Source organism: Salminus brasiliensis, chromosome 16 (genome assembly GCF_030463535.1).
Source record: "Salminus brasiliensis chromosome 16, fSalBra1.hap2, whole genome shotgun sequence".
NCBI classification, from domain to species: domain Eukaryota; kingdom Metazoa; phylum Chordata; class Actinopteri; order Characiformes; family Bryconidae; genus Salminus; species Salminus brasiliensis.
Window position 1 is genome coordinate 1,503,957 of NC_132893.1, and position 12,988 is coordinate 1,516,944.

The 12,988-nt window shown below is 43.3% G+C and overlaps 1 protein-coding gene across 2 annotated transcripts in view; it reads right to left on the reverse strand.

Annotated features, from left to right (window-relative positions):
- Positions 1-1,225: 1,225 nt before the first annotated feature.
- Positions 1,226-12,988, reverse strand: part of kcnip1b (Kv channel interacting protein 1 b) — a 33,066-nt gene continuing 21,303 nt past the window's right edge. For both annotated transcript variants that reach the window (XM_072658987.1, XM_072658988.1), the window contains exons 2-8: positions 7,260-7,384; positions 6,299-6,368; positions 6,091-6,161; positions 4,814-4,921; positions 3,935-4,039; positions 3,632-3,694; positions 1,226-2,536 (exon numbers count right to left, since the gene is read on the reverse strand). In XM_072658987.1, the coding sequence (XP_072515088.1) occupies positions 2,489-2,536; positions 3,632-3,694; positions 3,935-4,039; positions 4,814-4,921; positions 6,091-6,161; positions 6,299-6,368; positions 7,260-7,384 (590 nt within the window). In that variant the 3' untranslated portion in view covers positions 1,226-2,488. The remainder of the gene's footprint in view (positions 2,537-3,631; positions 3,695-3,934; positions 4,040-4,813; positions 4,922-6,090; positions 6,162-6,298; positions 6,369-7,259; positions 7,385-12,988) is intronic.

A 12,988-nucleotide genomic window follows, 5' to 3' on the forward strand; every position in this document is an offset into this window, starting at 1 on the left:
TTTGTTTACTTTGATAGACAGACAGATGGTAGATATAAAGTAGGATAGAAAGATAGATAGATAGATAGATAGATAGATAGACAGACAGAAAGATAGATAGATAGATAGATAGATAGATAGATAGATAGATAGATAGACAGACAGAAAGATAGATAGATAGATAGATAGATAGATAGATAGATAGATAGATAGATAGACAGAAAGATAGATAGATAGATAGATAGACAGACAGACATATGGACAGACATACAGATGGACAGACAGACAGATGGATGGATGGGTAGATAGGTTGATAGACAAACAGATGGTAGATATAAAGTAGGATAGATAGATGGACGGACGGATGGACAGACAGATAGGTTGATAAAGAGACAGACAGATAGATAGGTACATGAACATATAGATGGTAGGATAGATAGACAGATAGATCTGCAGAATGGCAGACAGATAGGATAGATAGATGGATGGACAGGTAGATATGTTGATTAAGAGACAGACAGATAGATGGACGAGTAGATGGGTTCATAGTGAGATACACAGAAAGATGGATAGACAGATAGTAGGATAGATAGATGGATGAACAGAGAGACAGATATATACATGCATATATAGATAGTAGGATAGATAGACAGAGAGATGGACAAAAGGACACAGATAGGTTGGTAATAAGACGGACGGACAGACAGATAGACAGATGGATAGATACTGAATATAGTAGGATAAACAGATGGATGGACAGACAGACAAATGGATGGATGGGAAGATAGGCTGATAGAGAGACAGACAGACAGGCAGATAGATAGATGTATGGGTAGGATAGATAGATATACAGACAGTTAGACAGACAGACAGATTGGTAGATATATACCCTGTGTCTTGAACACTTGCTTTGTTTACTTTGAGGGTCTTAGTTACAGCAGCAGTGTGTGAAACTGCCTCCACCATGTTTAGAAGCTATAAAATAGTGCTCTATTACCCCACCTGCAGGAGATTCAGATAATGCAGGAGTGAATTCTGGGACTCTTACACACACTCACCATGATAACAGATAGTTTAACAGTACAGAAGACTCTTCAGGGCGAATTTTTGTCTGATTGGCGTGAAAATTGGTAGCCAACGTTGTTCTGCTTAACTGCATGAATCTCCCACGTTAGTCTAGATCCTCCCTGAATGAATAAGACGCGATTAAGGGAACCTGCTGTGCTCTCGATTCACCAAGACACACTTTCTAAGTTCTTCACAAAGTTTTATTCGAAGCGTCGTTGAATAAGATCAGCATCACACAGCATTCAGAGGTTCCTGAACCCATCTCAGCCCATCCGCCTCGGTGGAGAAGTCCCCATGTGGCACTGCACTCAAACGCTTATGCTCAATTTCCTTCCATCTGTGTTTAATGGAGGATAGATTCAACTTAAACGACCTATAATGACAATTCTGATCCTCGCAGAGAAATAAAAGGTCTGAGGAACACTGAGACAGATGGGGGGGCTGGATTGTCACTTGATTAAATTAAGCAGAGCAATTAATATACAACCACTTTCTGAGCTCTGCTGAGTACACTCACACACACTCATACACTCTCACACACACACATATATATAAACTCATACACTCACAATTCTGCGTAATGGTACTACAGACATATAAACAGGACAGATTGAGGACGAGGAGAATTAATAGTAAGCGCTACTGCAAGTACAACACAAGACAAGACAACAGAAATGGTCCTGAAGAGGACGTCCCCGCTTTTCCCGACTGTAATAAATAACTCATTAAACCATTTAATGCATGAATTTACATAATTAGGCTTTCATATTATGCTATATTATAGGCCAAACATTCAAGTAAATCAAAGGGAGCATATCTGCTGGTTAAAACATGCAAACTCTTGGCAATTACAGAAGAACCCAAAGTGGAAGAAGTAGAGCCTCCCAGATGTAGTTCAAGTTCATCACCAGTAGAGGGAGTCCTTGTGTTGTAACTCGAGTTCCAAAAAAAGTAGAGTCAGGAGACCTCCAAGCAAAGGTTCTAGCTTGCAGAACATCTCCATGTCTTCCAAAACCCAAAGTTTCGCAGTTGGGGCCTCTTTCTGTAGCATGAGGCCGAAGGGCAAGGTAGCAGACACAAGGGTTCAATGTAGGTTCTCACAAACCTTCACTTTATGAAGTTCTGTTCTCCATCACAGAATGAGAAAGAGAGAGAGAGAGAGAGAGAGTGTGTGAGTGTGTGTGTGTGTGTGTGTGTGAGTGTGTGTCTTTAGCGTTCATGGACCACATTCATGTCTTCATCCAGGTAGGATAAGATGTTTCATAGATGTCACCCTCAAAGGCTTGGTCCAGGTTCTGGCTTTTCAGGAGAGAGAAAGTGAGAGGTACAGGATATGTGTGTTGCTGTCTCTCGCTCTCTCTCTCTCTCGCTCGCTCTCGCGTGCTCTCGCATTAATACCATAGTCCCACTCTTGCTTTCACACTCTCTGTGCTGGTCAGCTTTACATCACATTTTCGAACAGCTGCATGGACCTCATCATGGTTTCATCCTAAAGGCAAATAGAGAGGAGATGTTAGTGTCATATTCATCATATTTATCATATTCCTCCATCCATATGACTCCTGCACATCATCAGCACTTACTTTTCACCATCATTCTCCACCAAGCACCATCACTGTCCATCAAACTCTCGAAATTCTCCATCAGACACTGTCATTGTTCACCTAACACTGCCATTCTCTTTCAAACACCACCACTCTCCACCAAGCACCATCATTCTCCAACAACCACCACCATTCTGCAACAAACACCCTAATTCTTTACCAAACACCATCATTCTTCACCTAACACTGCCATTCTCTTCCAAACACCAACAAACACCTTCTTTCTCCATCAAACACCATAATTCTCCATTAAATACCATAAGTCTCCAACAAACAAACACCTTCATTCTCCACCAAGCATCACCTAACGCCATCATTCTCTTCCAAACACCATCAGTCTCCACCAGACACCATCAGTCTCCACCAAACACCATCAGTCTCCAACAAACCCCATCATTCTCCACCAAACACCATACGTCTCCAACAAACACCATACGTCTCCAACAAACCCCATCATTCTCCACCAAACACCATACGTCTCCAACAAACCCCATCATTCTCCACCAAACACCATACGTCTCCAACAAACCCCATCATTCTCCACCAAACACCTTACGTCTCCAACAAACCCCATCATTCTCCACCAAACACCATACGTCTCCATCAAACACCATCAATCTCCACCAAACACCATCATTCTTCACCCAACACTGCCATTCTCTACCAAACACCATCATTCTCCAAAAAACACCACCATTCTGCACCAAACACCCTAATTCTCTTCCAAACACCATCAGTCTCCACCAAACACCACCACTCTCCAGCAAACACTGTCATTCTCCACCAACCATCATTGTCCATCAGACACCACCACTCTCCAACAAACACCATCATTCTCCACCAGACACCACCACTCTCCAACAAACACCATCATTCTCCACCAGACACCACCACTCTCCAAAAAACACCATCATTGTCCACCAGACACCACCACTCTCCAACAAACACCATCCGTGTTATCATTGTGAATAGGAACGTACTTCCTGGCACGCTAGTACAAACTCCTCCATTGTCACAACTCCATCTTTGTTCTTGTCCATTTTCTGTGAGATCAGAGAGGAACAGGAGAGACGTGTGATTAGTTTGTGATTGTTTATTAAAAATAAATCATCTTTAAATTATCATGAACCTCCAATCTCTCACTTCAGAGCTTCAGCTTAAAGCTCATTTATTTGGAACCGCATTTGAGAGGTTCTACTGAAGAACCATTTAACCTGGGAAACCATTTCACCCATCCCCTTTAAACTTCATGTGGTTTTCATGGGTTTTTCTGGAATACTGACCTGGAAGAAAGCATCAACGTGCTGTTTGGGGACGTCCCCTTTCAGAGCCGGGTACGTGTACTTCCCCATCATATCGTAGATGGCCCTCACAATGTCCGTCATCTCCTGAGGTTCAAGCACAGGCAGTCAGAAAGAGGGCGGGAGCTTTTCTGGGTGTTTTTAAGCCCAATACTGTTCTATTTAGCCGTCAGTCGTTTGGCCGCCCCATACAACTGCTACATCACACACAGGCCACGTCAAAATAAAAGTCACTAATGTAAATAAACAAACAGACTGTGTCAAAATAAAAGTCACTAATGTAAATAAACAAACAGACTGTGTCAAAATAAAAGTCACTAATGTAAATAAACAAACAGACTGTGTCAAAATAAAAGTCACTGATATAAATAAACAAACAGACTGTGTCAAAACAAACAGACTGTGTCAAAATAAAAGTCACTGATATAAATAAACAAACAGACGGTGTCAAAATAAAAGTCACTGATATAAATAAACAAAGACGGTGTCAAAATAAAAGTCACTAATGTAAATAAACAAACAGATTGTGTCAAAATAAAAGTCACTAATGTGAATAAACAAACAGACTGTCAAAAAAAGTCACTAATACAAATGTACATACAGTGTCAATGTAAAAGTCAGTAATACAAATGAACAGACTGTCAAAATAAAAGTTACTAATACAAATCAAACAGTAACACAAAATACGTTCAAACGTTTGTCATTTTTTCTTTTTGGCTGATCCCAAAAAAATCTGATCCCTGACTCTGTGAAAACTGTGATCCGATCTGAACTGTGAGTTTTGGGATCCGTTACACCACTAATCATCATCCACTTTGTCTGCAGCATGTTGTCAGAAACTCGGGCCTTAGAAACACACACCTCTTTGCTGATGAATCCATCTCTGTTAATGTCGTACAGGTGGAAAGTCCATTCCAGCTTGTCTCTGACTGATCCTCGAAGGAGAGTGGACAGCCCCATCACGAACTCCTAAACCCAACACAGAAACGGTGTTTAAAATATAAAAAGCCATATTAAAATCATCTTCATATCTCTTCATTTTTAGTGGATAATTTTAACATTTAAAAATGCCAGCTGTCCTTTACATTTTTGACCATTTATTGTCTGACAGTAAATTATTGCTCCATTAACACATTTAAGGTGATAAATATGCATTTATGGAGTGTTTAAGTTGTTCTTTATTATGTAAAGCGTAAGTGTGTGATGTTGGCTGGGGTGATATAAGGTTTCGATTGGCCTGTTCTTCGCATGGTTTAAAGGGCAGCTGCTATTTTCTACTCATGTGATCATGTGGTTCTCTCACAACATCGATGGAGCACACTAGGATATTCGGTCATACTGCACTGACATTAGCTTGTGCCCACAAAAGTGGACATGCTATAGTATAAATATATATTTAATATTTTTAAATTATTTTTTAATAATAAATGTGTGAAAAACTGTCATTGTATAAAAGCACATCATCATATGCATAAAATTTAAGCAACAAAAGTAACTTTTTCTCCAATCAGAACAGTGAGAGTACAACACTGCCATCTAGTGGTTTAGGTCTGAACACAACACAAAATGAACCACTGTCTGACGCTGATCTTTACATGTAAACGAATTAGTAAAAATCTATACTGAAGGGGAGCGGGGTTCAAGTGGACTAAGGCATGAATCCCGGGTCATGCTGCTTGCCATCAGCAGCCAGAGCCTGAGAGAGCACAATTAGCCTTGCTCTCTCAAGTGTAGGTTGGTGGCACTTCCACCCCACACCTCCCCACGTCTGTTGGCTCTTGTATCGGAGCAGAGGAGCTGTGTTTTTCTATGAGGGCACTCGGCTACCTAGTGATGGCAGTTGGAAAAGAGGTGGAGGCTGGCTTCACATGTGTTGGAGGAGATGTGTGCTAGTGATAGGGACGCTCACATGAACGGGGGTTGGGTGATTCCAAATTGGGTATATAAATGAGGTGAAATTAGATAAATTTAGTTAAATTTTATTTAAAAAAAGAACAATTTTTTTGAGTTTTTGAGAATTGATACAGTATTGCAAAACAAAAATATCGTCGATATATACACTTCAATATATCGATGTTACACTCCTAATGCTGAAAGAGGGTGAACAGTGGACCCAGAAATGAGGCGCAGATCCCTACCTCAAACTTTATGGAGCCGTTATTTGTAGTGTCGAAAGCTTTAAACAGGTAGTGCGCGTACGTGCTGGCATCTGGACGAAAGGCATGAGAAAAGCGTTAGACATGTGATACACACTCTGCGTATGATACACACTCTGCATATATACACACTCTGCATTTATACAGTAGGAGGCACTTCAGGACTGAGGTTTAACTGAAGAGAACGTACCGCCATGAGGAAAAAACTGAGCGTAGATGTGTTTAAACGTCTCCTCGTTCACCACTCCACTGGGACACTCCTGCAGAGACAAGCACGATCAGCAGGTAAACAGTAAAAACCAAGGTGAAATGAGATGCAGTAAATATCCAGAAATTATTTATTGTGCTTGTTTTGGCAAACATACATGAGCTCTTGTGTGAGGGGTGTTGGCAGGCGCATGTGTGTGTGTGTGTGTGTGTGTGTTCAGTATAGCATGAAATTGTTGCCGTTATAACATATGGTATGCTGAGTGTCTCTTGCTGCAGGCCAGTGCAGACAGATTAACAACATAAGGATCCCAAACAAAATCAGTGTTGAAACATCAAAGATAAACATGAACTGGCCACTTTATTAAAAACACCTACCACCTTGTGCTTCTTCACTGGCCACTTTATTAGAAACACCTACCACCTTGTGATTCCACTCACTGGCCACTTTATTAGAAACACCTACTACCTTGTGCTTCTTCACTGGCCACTTTATTAGAAACACCTACCACCTTGTGCTTCTTCACTGGCCACTTTATTAGAAACACCTACCACCTTGTTACAACTACTACACAGTTACACACTGCAGGTCCATCTGTTGCTGCAGTTCATCAGCCCTTTAATTCATCATTAGTCAGTTTCTGACCGCAGGGCCGCTGCTGACCACATGTTCTTGGGGTGGTGGTTCATTCCCAGCGCCGCAGTGACACTGACCAATGCTAGAGTTAATGGACGTGTGTGTGGTGCTGGTTCGGGAGCTATCAGGCTGGGGGTTTTCCATGCATCAGTATCACTGCTGGGTTGAGAATGGGTCCACCACCCTAAACCAAAAAAAAAAGCCCTGTGGTCAGAAAATGACCACCGATGAAGGTCTAGAAGGTGGGCAACACAACCTGTGCATTGTTTGGTGGGCTAGCATATAGGATGTAGAACATGCTGCGTACGTTTTTGAAGCCGCGGTAAAGGACTTGAAGTTCTTGTTTGGAGAAATTGGTCTGAGCCTCAAGCTGCTCCAGGCCCTCCGGGCGATGACACACCATGGTCATTTCCAACTCATCGTCCACCTTGTCTACAGAGAGTCAGAGAGAGAGAGAGAGAGCGACAGAGAGAGAGAGAATTTAATTGATTGGTTGGTCATTAACTGCAATCACAGTTGCAGATGGAGCTGGACGAACTGATGCACTGATTACAGCTCTTTACCACTCCACGCCATGAGTGTAAGGTGGAGCTGTAAAAAAATAGAAAAGCTTCAGAGCCCCCTACAGAGCTGAGAATTTGTTCCGATAGAAGATGGAAAATTTTCATTAGATACAGGCCAGGAGAAGCCGATGGCTCCTTAGTGGCAGCCTGGAGCGAGCCAGCAGCTTTTCATCAGAAAAACAGCACATTTCGCTCAGGGCCGAGCTGAACTACTGCAGAATCTTTAACTTGATGGAGCCACAGTGGGAAGGAACCTTGAATGACTTCAACATACGCTCACACAACACACTCATACTGTGCCCTGCAGGTCTGACTCTAGCTGTGTCAGCTGCGCTAAGATGATGGGTTAGTGAAGAGGAGGGTAGGAATGAGGGCTGAGAGATTTCTTCAGAACAAGATGAAAAAAATGTGGGAAATGTTTGAATAAAATGCAGTAATTTTAGCTACACTCTGCGTCCAAATATTTGTGGACACCCTGTCTAAGTTGCTGACACAGATGTGCACACATCTCTTTAGAGAAGTACTGCCACTAGAATAGGACTCTCTGGAACCGATTAACATGAAACTGTTGGTCCCAGTGCCTAATATCAGGGGTGGGCTAGAGGGGTATAAAGCCCCCCAGCATTGAGCTGTGGAGCAGTGGTTCCTCAGGCTCTTAGGAAACTTCCTTGCTTGAGTCTATGGTACTCTCAGTGGTTCTTCACCATGCTCTCAGGGAGTTGGTCATTTTGGGTCTTGGTCTTCTCAGTGGTTCTTCCTCATGCTCTCAGGGAGTTGGACATTTTGGGTCTTGGGTCCTCCCAGTGATTCTTTGTCCTATTGTTAAGGTAGACTGATAGGTCATCTAAGTGGCTTTTCCTCATTCTCACCGGAAGTTGGTCCATTTTGAGTCTTGGGTCCTTCTTCAGTGGTTCCTCAGGCTCTTAGGAAACGTCCTTGCTTGAGTCTAAGGTACTCTTAGCCTTGGGTCCTCTCAATGGTTCTTCGTCCTGTTCTTAGGGAGATGGTCATTTTGGGCCTAGGGTCCTCCCAGTGGTTCTTCATCCTGTTCTTAGGGAGATGGTCATTTTGGGCCTTGGGTCCTCCCAGTGGTTCTTCGTCCTGTTCTTAGGGAGATGGTCATTTTGGGCCTTGGGTCCTCCCAGGGGTTCTTCATCCTGTTCTTAGGGAGATGGTCATTTTGGGCCTTGGTTCCTCCCAGTGGTTCTTCGTCCTGTTCTTAGGGAGATGGTCACTGGAAACTGAATTCAGATCCAGATTTAAAGACCTCTGCTCTAACTTGAACCTCCTCATGCTCTTAGGAAGCTTCTCCGTTTAAATCTTGGGTCCTCTCCGTGGCTTCTTCTCATTTTCTTAGGGAGATGGTCATTTTGTCTGATAGGTTATCTAAGTGGCTATTTCCTTATGCTCTCAGGAAGTTGGTCTATTTTGAATCTTGAGTGTTTCTTCCACGTTTTCTTTTGGAGATTATCAGCTTGAGTTTTGGCTCTACTCTGTGGTTCTTCCTCATGCTGTTGAGGAGATTTCATTAGCGACACTAATTAAAAACCTGGACTAAATGCTTTGGGATGAGGGCTGTTGTAGAACAAATATAATTCAATGAGGTAAACAAGGTAAATGAGGTTAATGTTAACCTACGCTCGGACATAAACAGTTCTTGGCTTGATAAAACATGGTTCTGTAAAGAATCATCCATTGAAAGGTTCATTTTTGTGGACAGTTCAAGGACAGAATATAAAGTACTTGGCTGTAATCGTCTTGCCCTCTTCTCCTGAAGGCTCTGGACTGTAACAGAGCTCACTGCTTATTAATGTAAGAAGAAGTGGTACATTAACGGTGCTGGCAGTATGAAAGCCAGGCAGACCGTGACTAAAGCTGTCAGGTCTACATTAATCTGGATTAAGATTAAGCAAAGCACTTAAATCATTCCGCACAAGTAGTTTCCAACAGCAGGTATCTGGCGTGTGAGGCTTTCCTCATCCAGATCATACAGATCCTCCTAAGCCTCATCTGTTTCTTGGTGGTACCGAATCCCAGACTGTCCTGTTCATCTTTGACACTGTTTTCGTTTTCGCCTTTGTTCGTAACCCCTGTGCTCACGTCTTTTTCCTTCTCAGCTTCCGTCTCCATGGAGACACTTTATACGCCCACGAGATCCACAGTTGGATGGGAGGGCGAAGTAAATAATCACACAAACAGCTGGAAACGAAACACATGCATGAGTCACTAACAAGAAATGGCACTGCAGGCGTTTGCCTAAGTCCCACATCGGTCTCAGCCTGGTTGATGCGCCTCACCGTGTTCATCTGTGTTCATTAGTAGAGTAATATCTCTCTGATGTGTGTGGATACTCCCACTGGGAGACCCACTTCAACCTGGGCAGTTTGGTTTCATTGCAGACTATGTGAAGGCAGCAGTCTTATGAGGCTTAAATCTGTGGAACTCATACATACACACCAGATTAACATTTTTAACAATTTGACCCAGTTCCATTTTTCTTCTTATTGACTTCTCTTCCACCCTCCTGAAGTTTGTATCAGTATGTAACACAGTTGCACAGCTGCTGTAGGATCTGTGAGGCATGGTAATACTGAATAAGCAAATAAGCAAATAAGCAAACCACCACCTTCACGACTATCTACTAGTAGTAGCTTTGGTTGTCTAACCCATTTTTGTCTTGACCGTTGTCAAAAGTACCTTTGTGGACATCCAGGGCCAAGCCCCTATCGTTCAGGTATTCCCAATCCCAGTCCTGGGGACCCCTGTCCTATCAGGGCCAACATCACCTTCACCACTATCTAGTAGTAGATGTTGTAGTTCTCATATCTTATCTGGACCATTGTCAGTAAGTTAGAACCTTTGTGGACATCCAGGTCCAAGCGTCTATTGGGAACTATTGGGAACGATGTTCCCAATCCCAGTCCTGGGGACTCCACACGTTCCTGTGCTTCATCCAGCACATCTGATTCATCTCAATTATGAATGTCTGGATTAGGGATGTTGATAGTAGGGAAGACATACAAATGTATAGATCACAGAGTCACAAGGACTAGGATTTGCAATCCAGGTGAAACAGTGACCAAAAAAAGGAGCAAGAGCAAGAGTAGATAAAGTAAAGTAGATCTTTCAAGAACCAAGAAACTATTCTCTACTAGTCATCACAGGACAGGTAAGCCTCATGCAGAGGCACCTCTATAGAGGTATAAGAGCACTGAGGAACATTTGAGTTCTTGGAGGAACCTATAGAGGTTCTTCAAGGAATTACTCATTTTTTGGTTGCTACAGGTGGGCCGACCCATAAGCATCTTTACTGAGGCGACCCTAAAACTGGCGACCCTAGAGTGGAGAACCCCCAAAACACATGCGGTGGAGCTCCTCGCAGTGTTAGTTAAAGTTAAAGCTGTTAATGACCCCCTCATGTTAATGATTCCCTCTCATCAACACTGCCAGGGAACTGCGAGAGACAGGGATAATGAGAAAGGGAGGAGGGTTGGAAAAGGTGAGGAATATGAAGAACGTGTTAAAAAAAGCTCTGATTGTAACTCTGGGAAGGCGAGAGCAAGCGAGTGAAAATCCCATCCAAGTGTGAGGAGGATAGAGCTTTTGTGGGGGGGGGAGGAGACGGGCTGACGGAGGGAGGCAGGGTGAGAGATGTAGCTGAAGTGGGGCCTGGTGCAAAAGACTGCAGTAGGTTTTGACGGGTACACACACACATACTTCGTTCAGAGCTGAGCTTAAATATACAGCATCTTACGCAGCAGCCGCGGCTCAAAAAACAGCCCTGAGCACTTCTGCAACATCAAGTGTATTGCTATGGTTCTACCAAAGCTGGGGTTACTCTCAGAATCCCGAGCTTGGCTTTGTTTCAAACCCTAAACAGGCATATTTGGCAGGAGACGGACGCCTCTTATTTGTAAACAGATATTTGCATACTGAGATCGACGCTGGCAAGACACTCAAAAAGATTCGAATCAACATAAACTTCATTTCAGCTTAATTGCTTTGAGATTTGAGCACCTGCTCGGTTTCCCAACAGCTAAAAAGACAAACACAATAGCAACCATTACGGATAGCAAAGCAGCAACCTAGCAACCACTCACAACTGCCTAGCAACACTCACGCAACTGCCTATTACAAAGAACCTAGCAAAGCCCAAGCAACCACTTAAAACACCATACCAAAACCCTAGCGACCATCTAAAACACCAAGGCAAGCACATTGCATCCCTGAGATGTAACATAGCAACAACTTAGCAACCAGCTCACAACTGCCTAGCAACACTCAAGCGACCACCTAATACAACCAACCTAGAACACCCAAGCAACCACCCAAAACACCATACCAACACCATAGCAACCACATTTCAAACCTGAGATGAACCATAGTAACAACATAGCAACCACCTGGAACATCCTAACTCGTAACCATCTTCAAACATTTCTGGTAGCCTTTCTGTCGAGTCTGCCCAGACGAGATATCGATGTTTCACAGTTTTTCATTTGTTGGACAAAAGTATTGGGACACCTTCTCATTCATTCATTGATCCTGCTTCTGTTGGAGTAACTGTCTCTACTGTCCAGGGAAGAAGACTTTCTACTAGATTTTGGAGAAACATTGCTGTGAGGATTTTAATGGTATGCAGTGATAACAGTGTTAGTGAGGTCAGGATGTTGGATGATGATCACCACCCCACCTCATCCAAGTATTGGATGGAGCTCCACCATCCATCATTCCAGAGAACAGAGTTCTTCCACTGCTCCACAGCCCAATACTGGGAAGATGTATACCCTTCCAGGCCACGTTGATGTTTATCTGCCCTAGAGAGCCCTTTTCTATGGGTAGATAGATAAGTAGATGTCTTCTCTACAGGGACTGGACAAGCTTTGTGTGTGCATTTGCACATCTGTGTCAGCAGTAGGTACAGTGTATCTCTGGTATATCAGACTGAATGTGGTACTGCCTCCCATTAATTTCGGTCAAAGAGAAATCCAATGTGGACCTGAGGTTAAAAACAGGGCATGGATCCGACAACAGCGCGATGCACCAGATGCTTCAGATGTTCAGGTCTGTGAGCTTCCATGACACCCCCAATGTCTGCATTTGAGATAAGGGGAAGTTTGTATGCGTTCAATGTTTGCCGAACTGTTCCCACAAAGGTCATCACATCACCAGGGGGGTGCCGAGCTCAGGAAGAAGTTTAAGCTCCCAGAGAATCATGCATATTCATGAGCAGCTGTTAGGAAGGGAGGGCCATTGGCTGGTCATTGATCGCTGCTCGAGACCAAAGTGGCTCAGTTCTACCCTCCTTCATTTAAGGACGTAAGAACCAGGGTCTGTCCACTGCATTAGAAACTCCTGCCATGCCCTTCCACTCACTTCAAGCATTGCACTTGCCTGATAGCTCCACTACAGACAGTAGTTGTACAGTTACAGCCCATCTCTGCTCTATTCATCAGTGGTCAGCTTGAGAGGA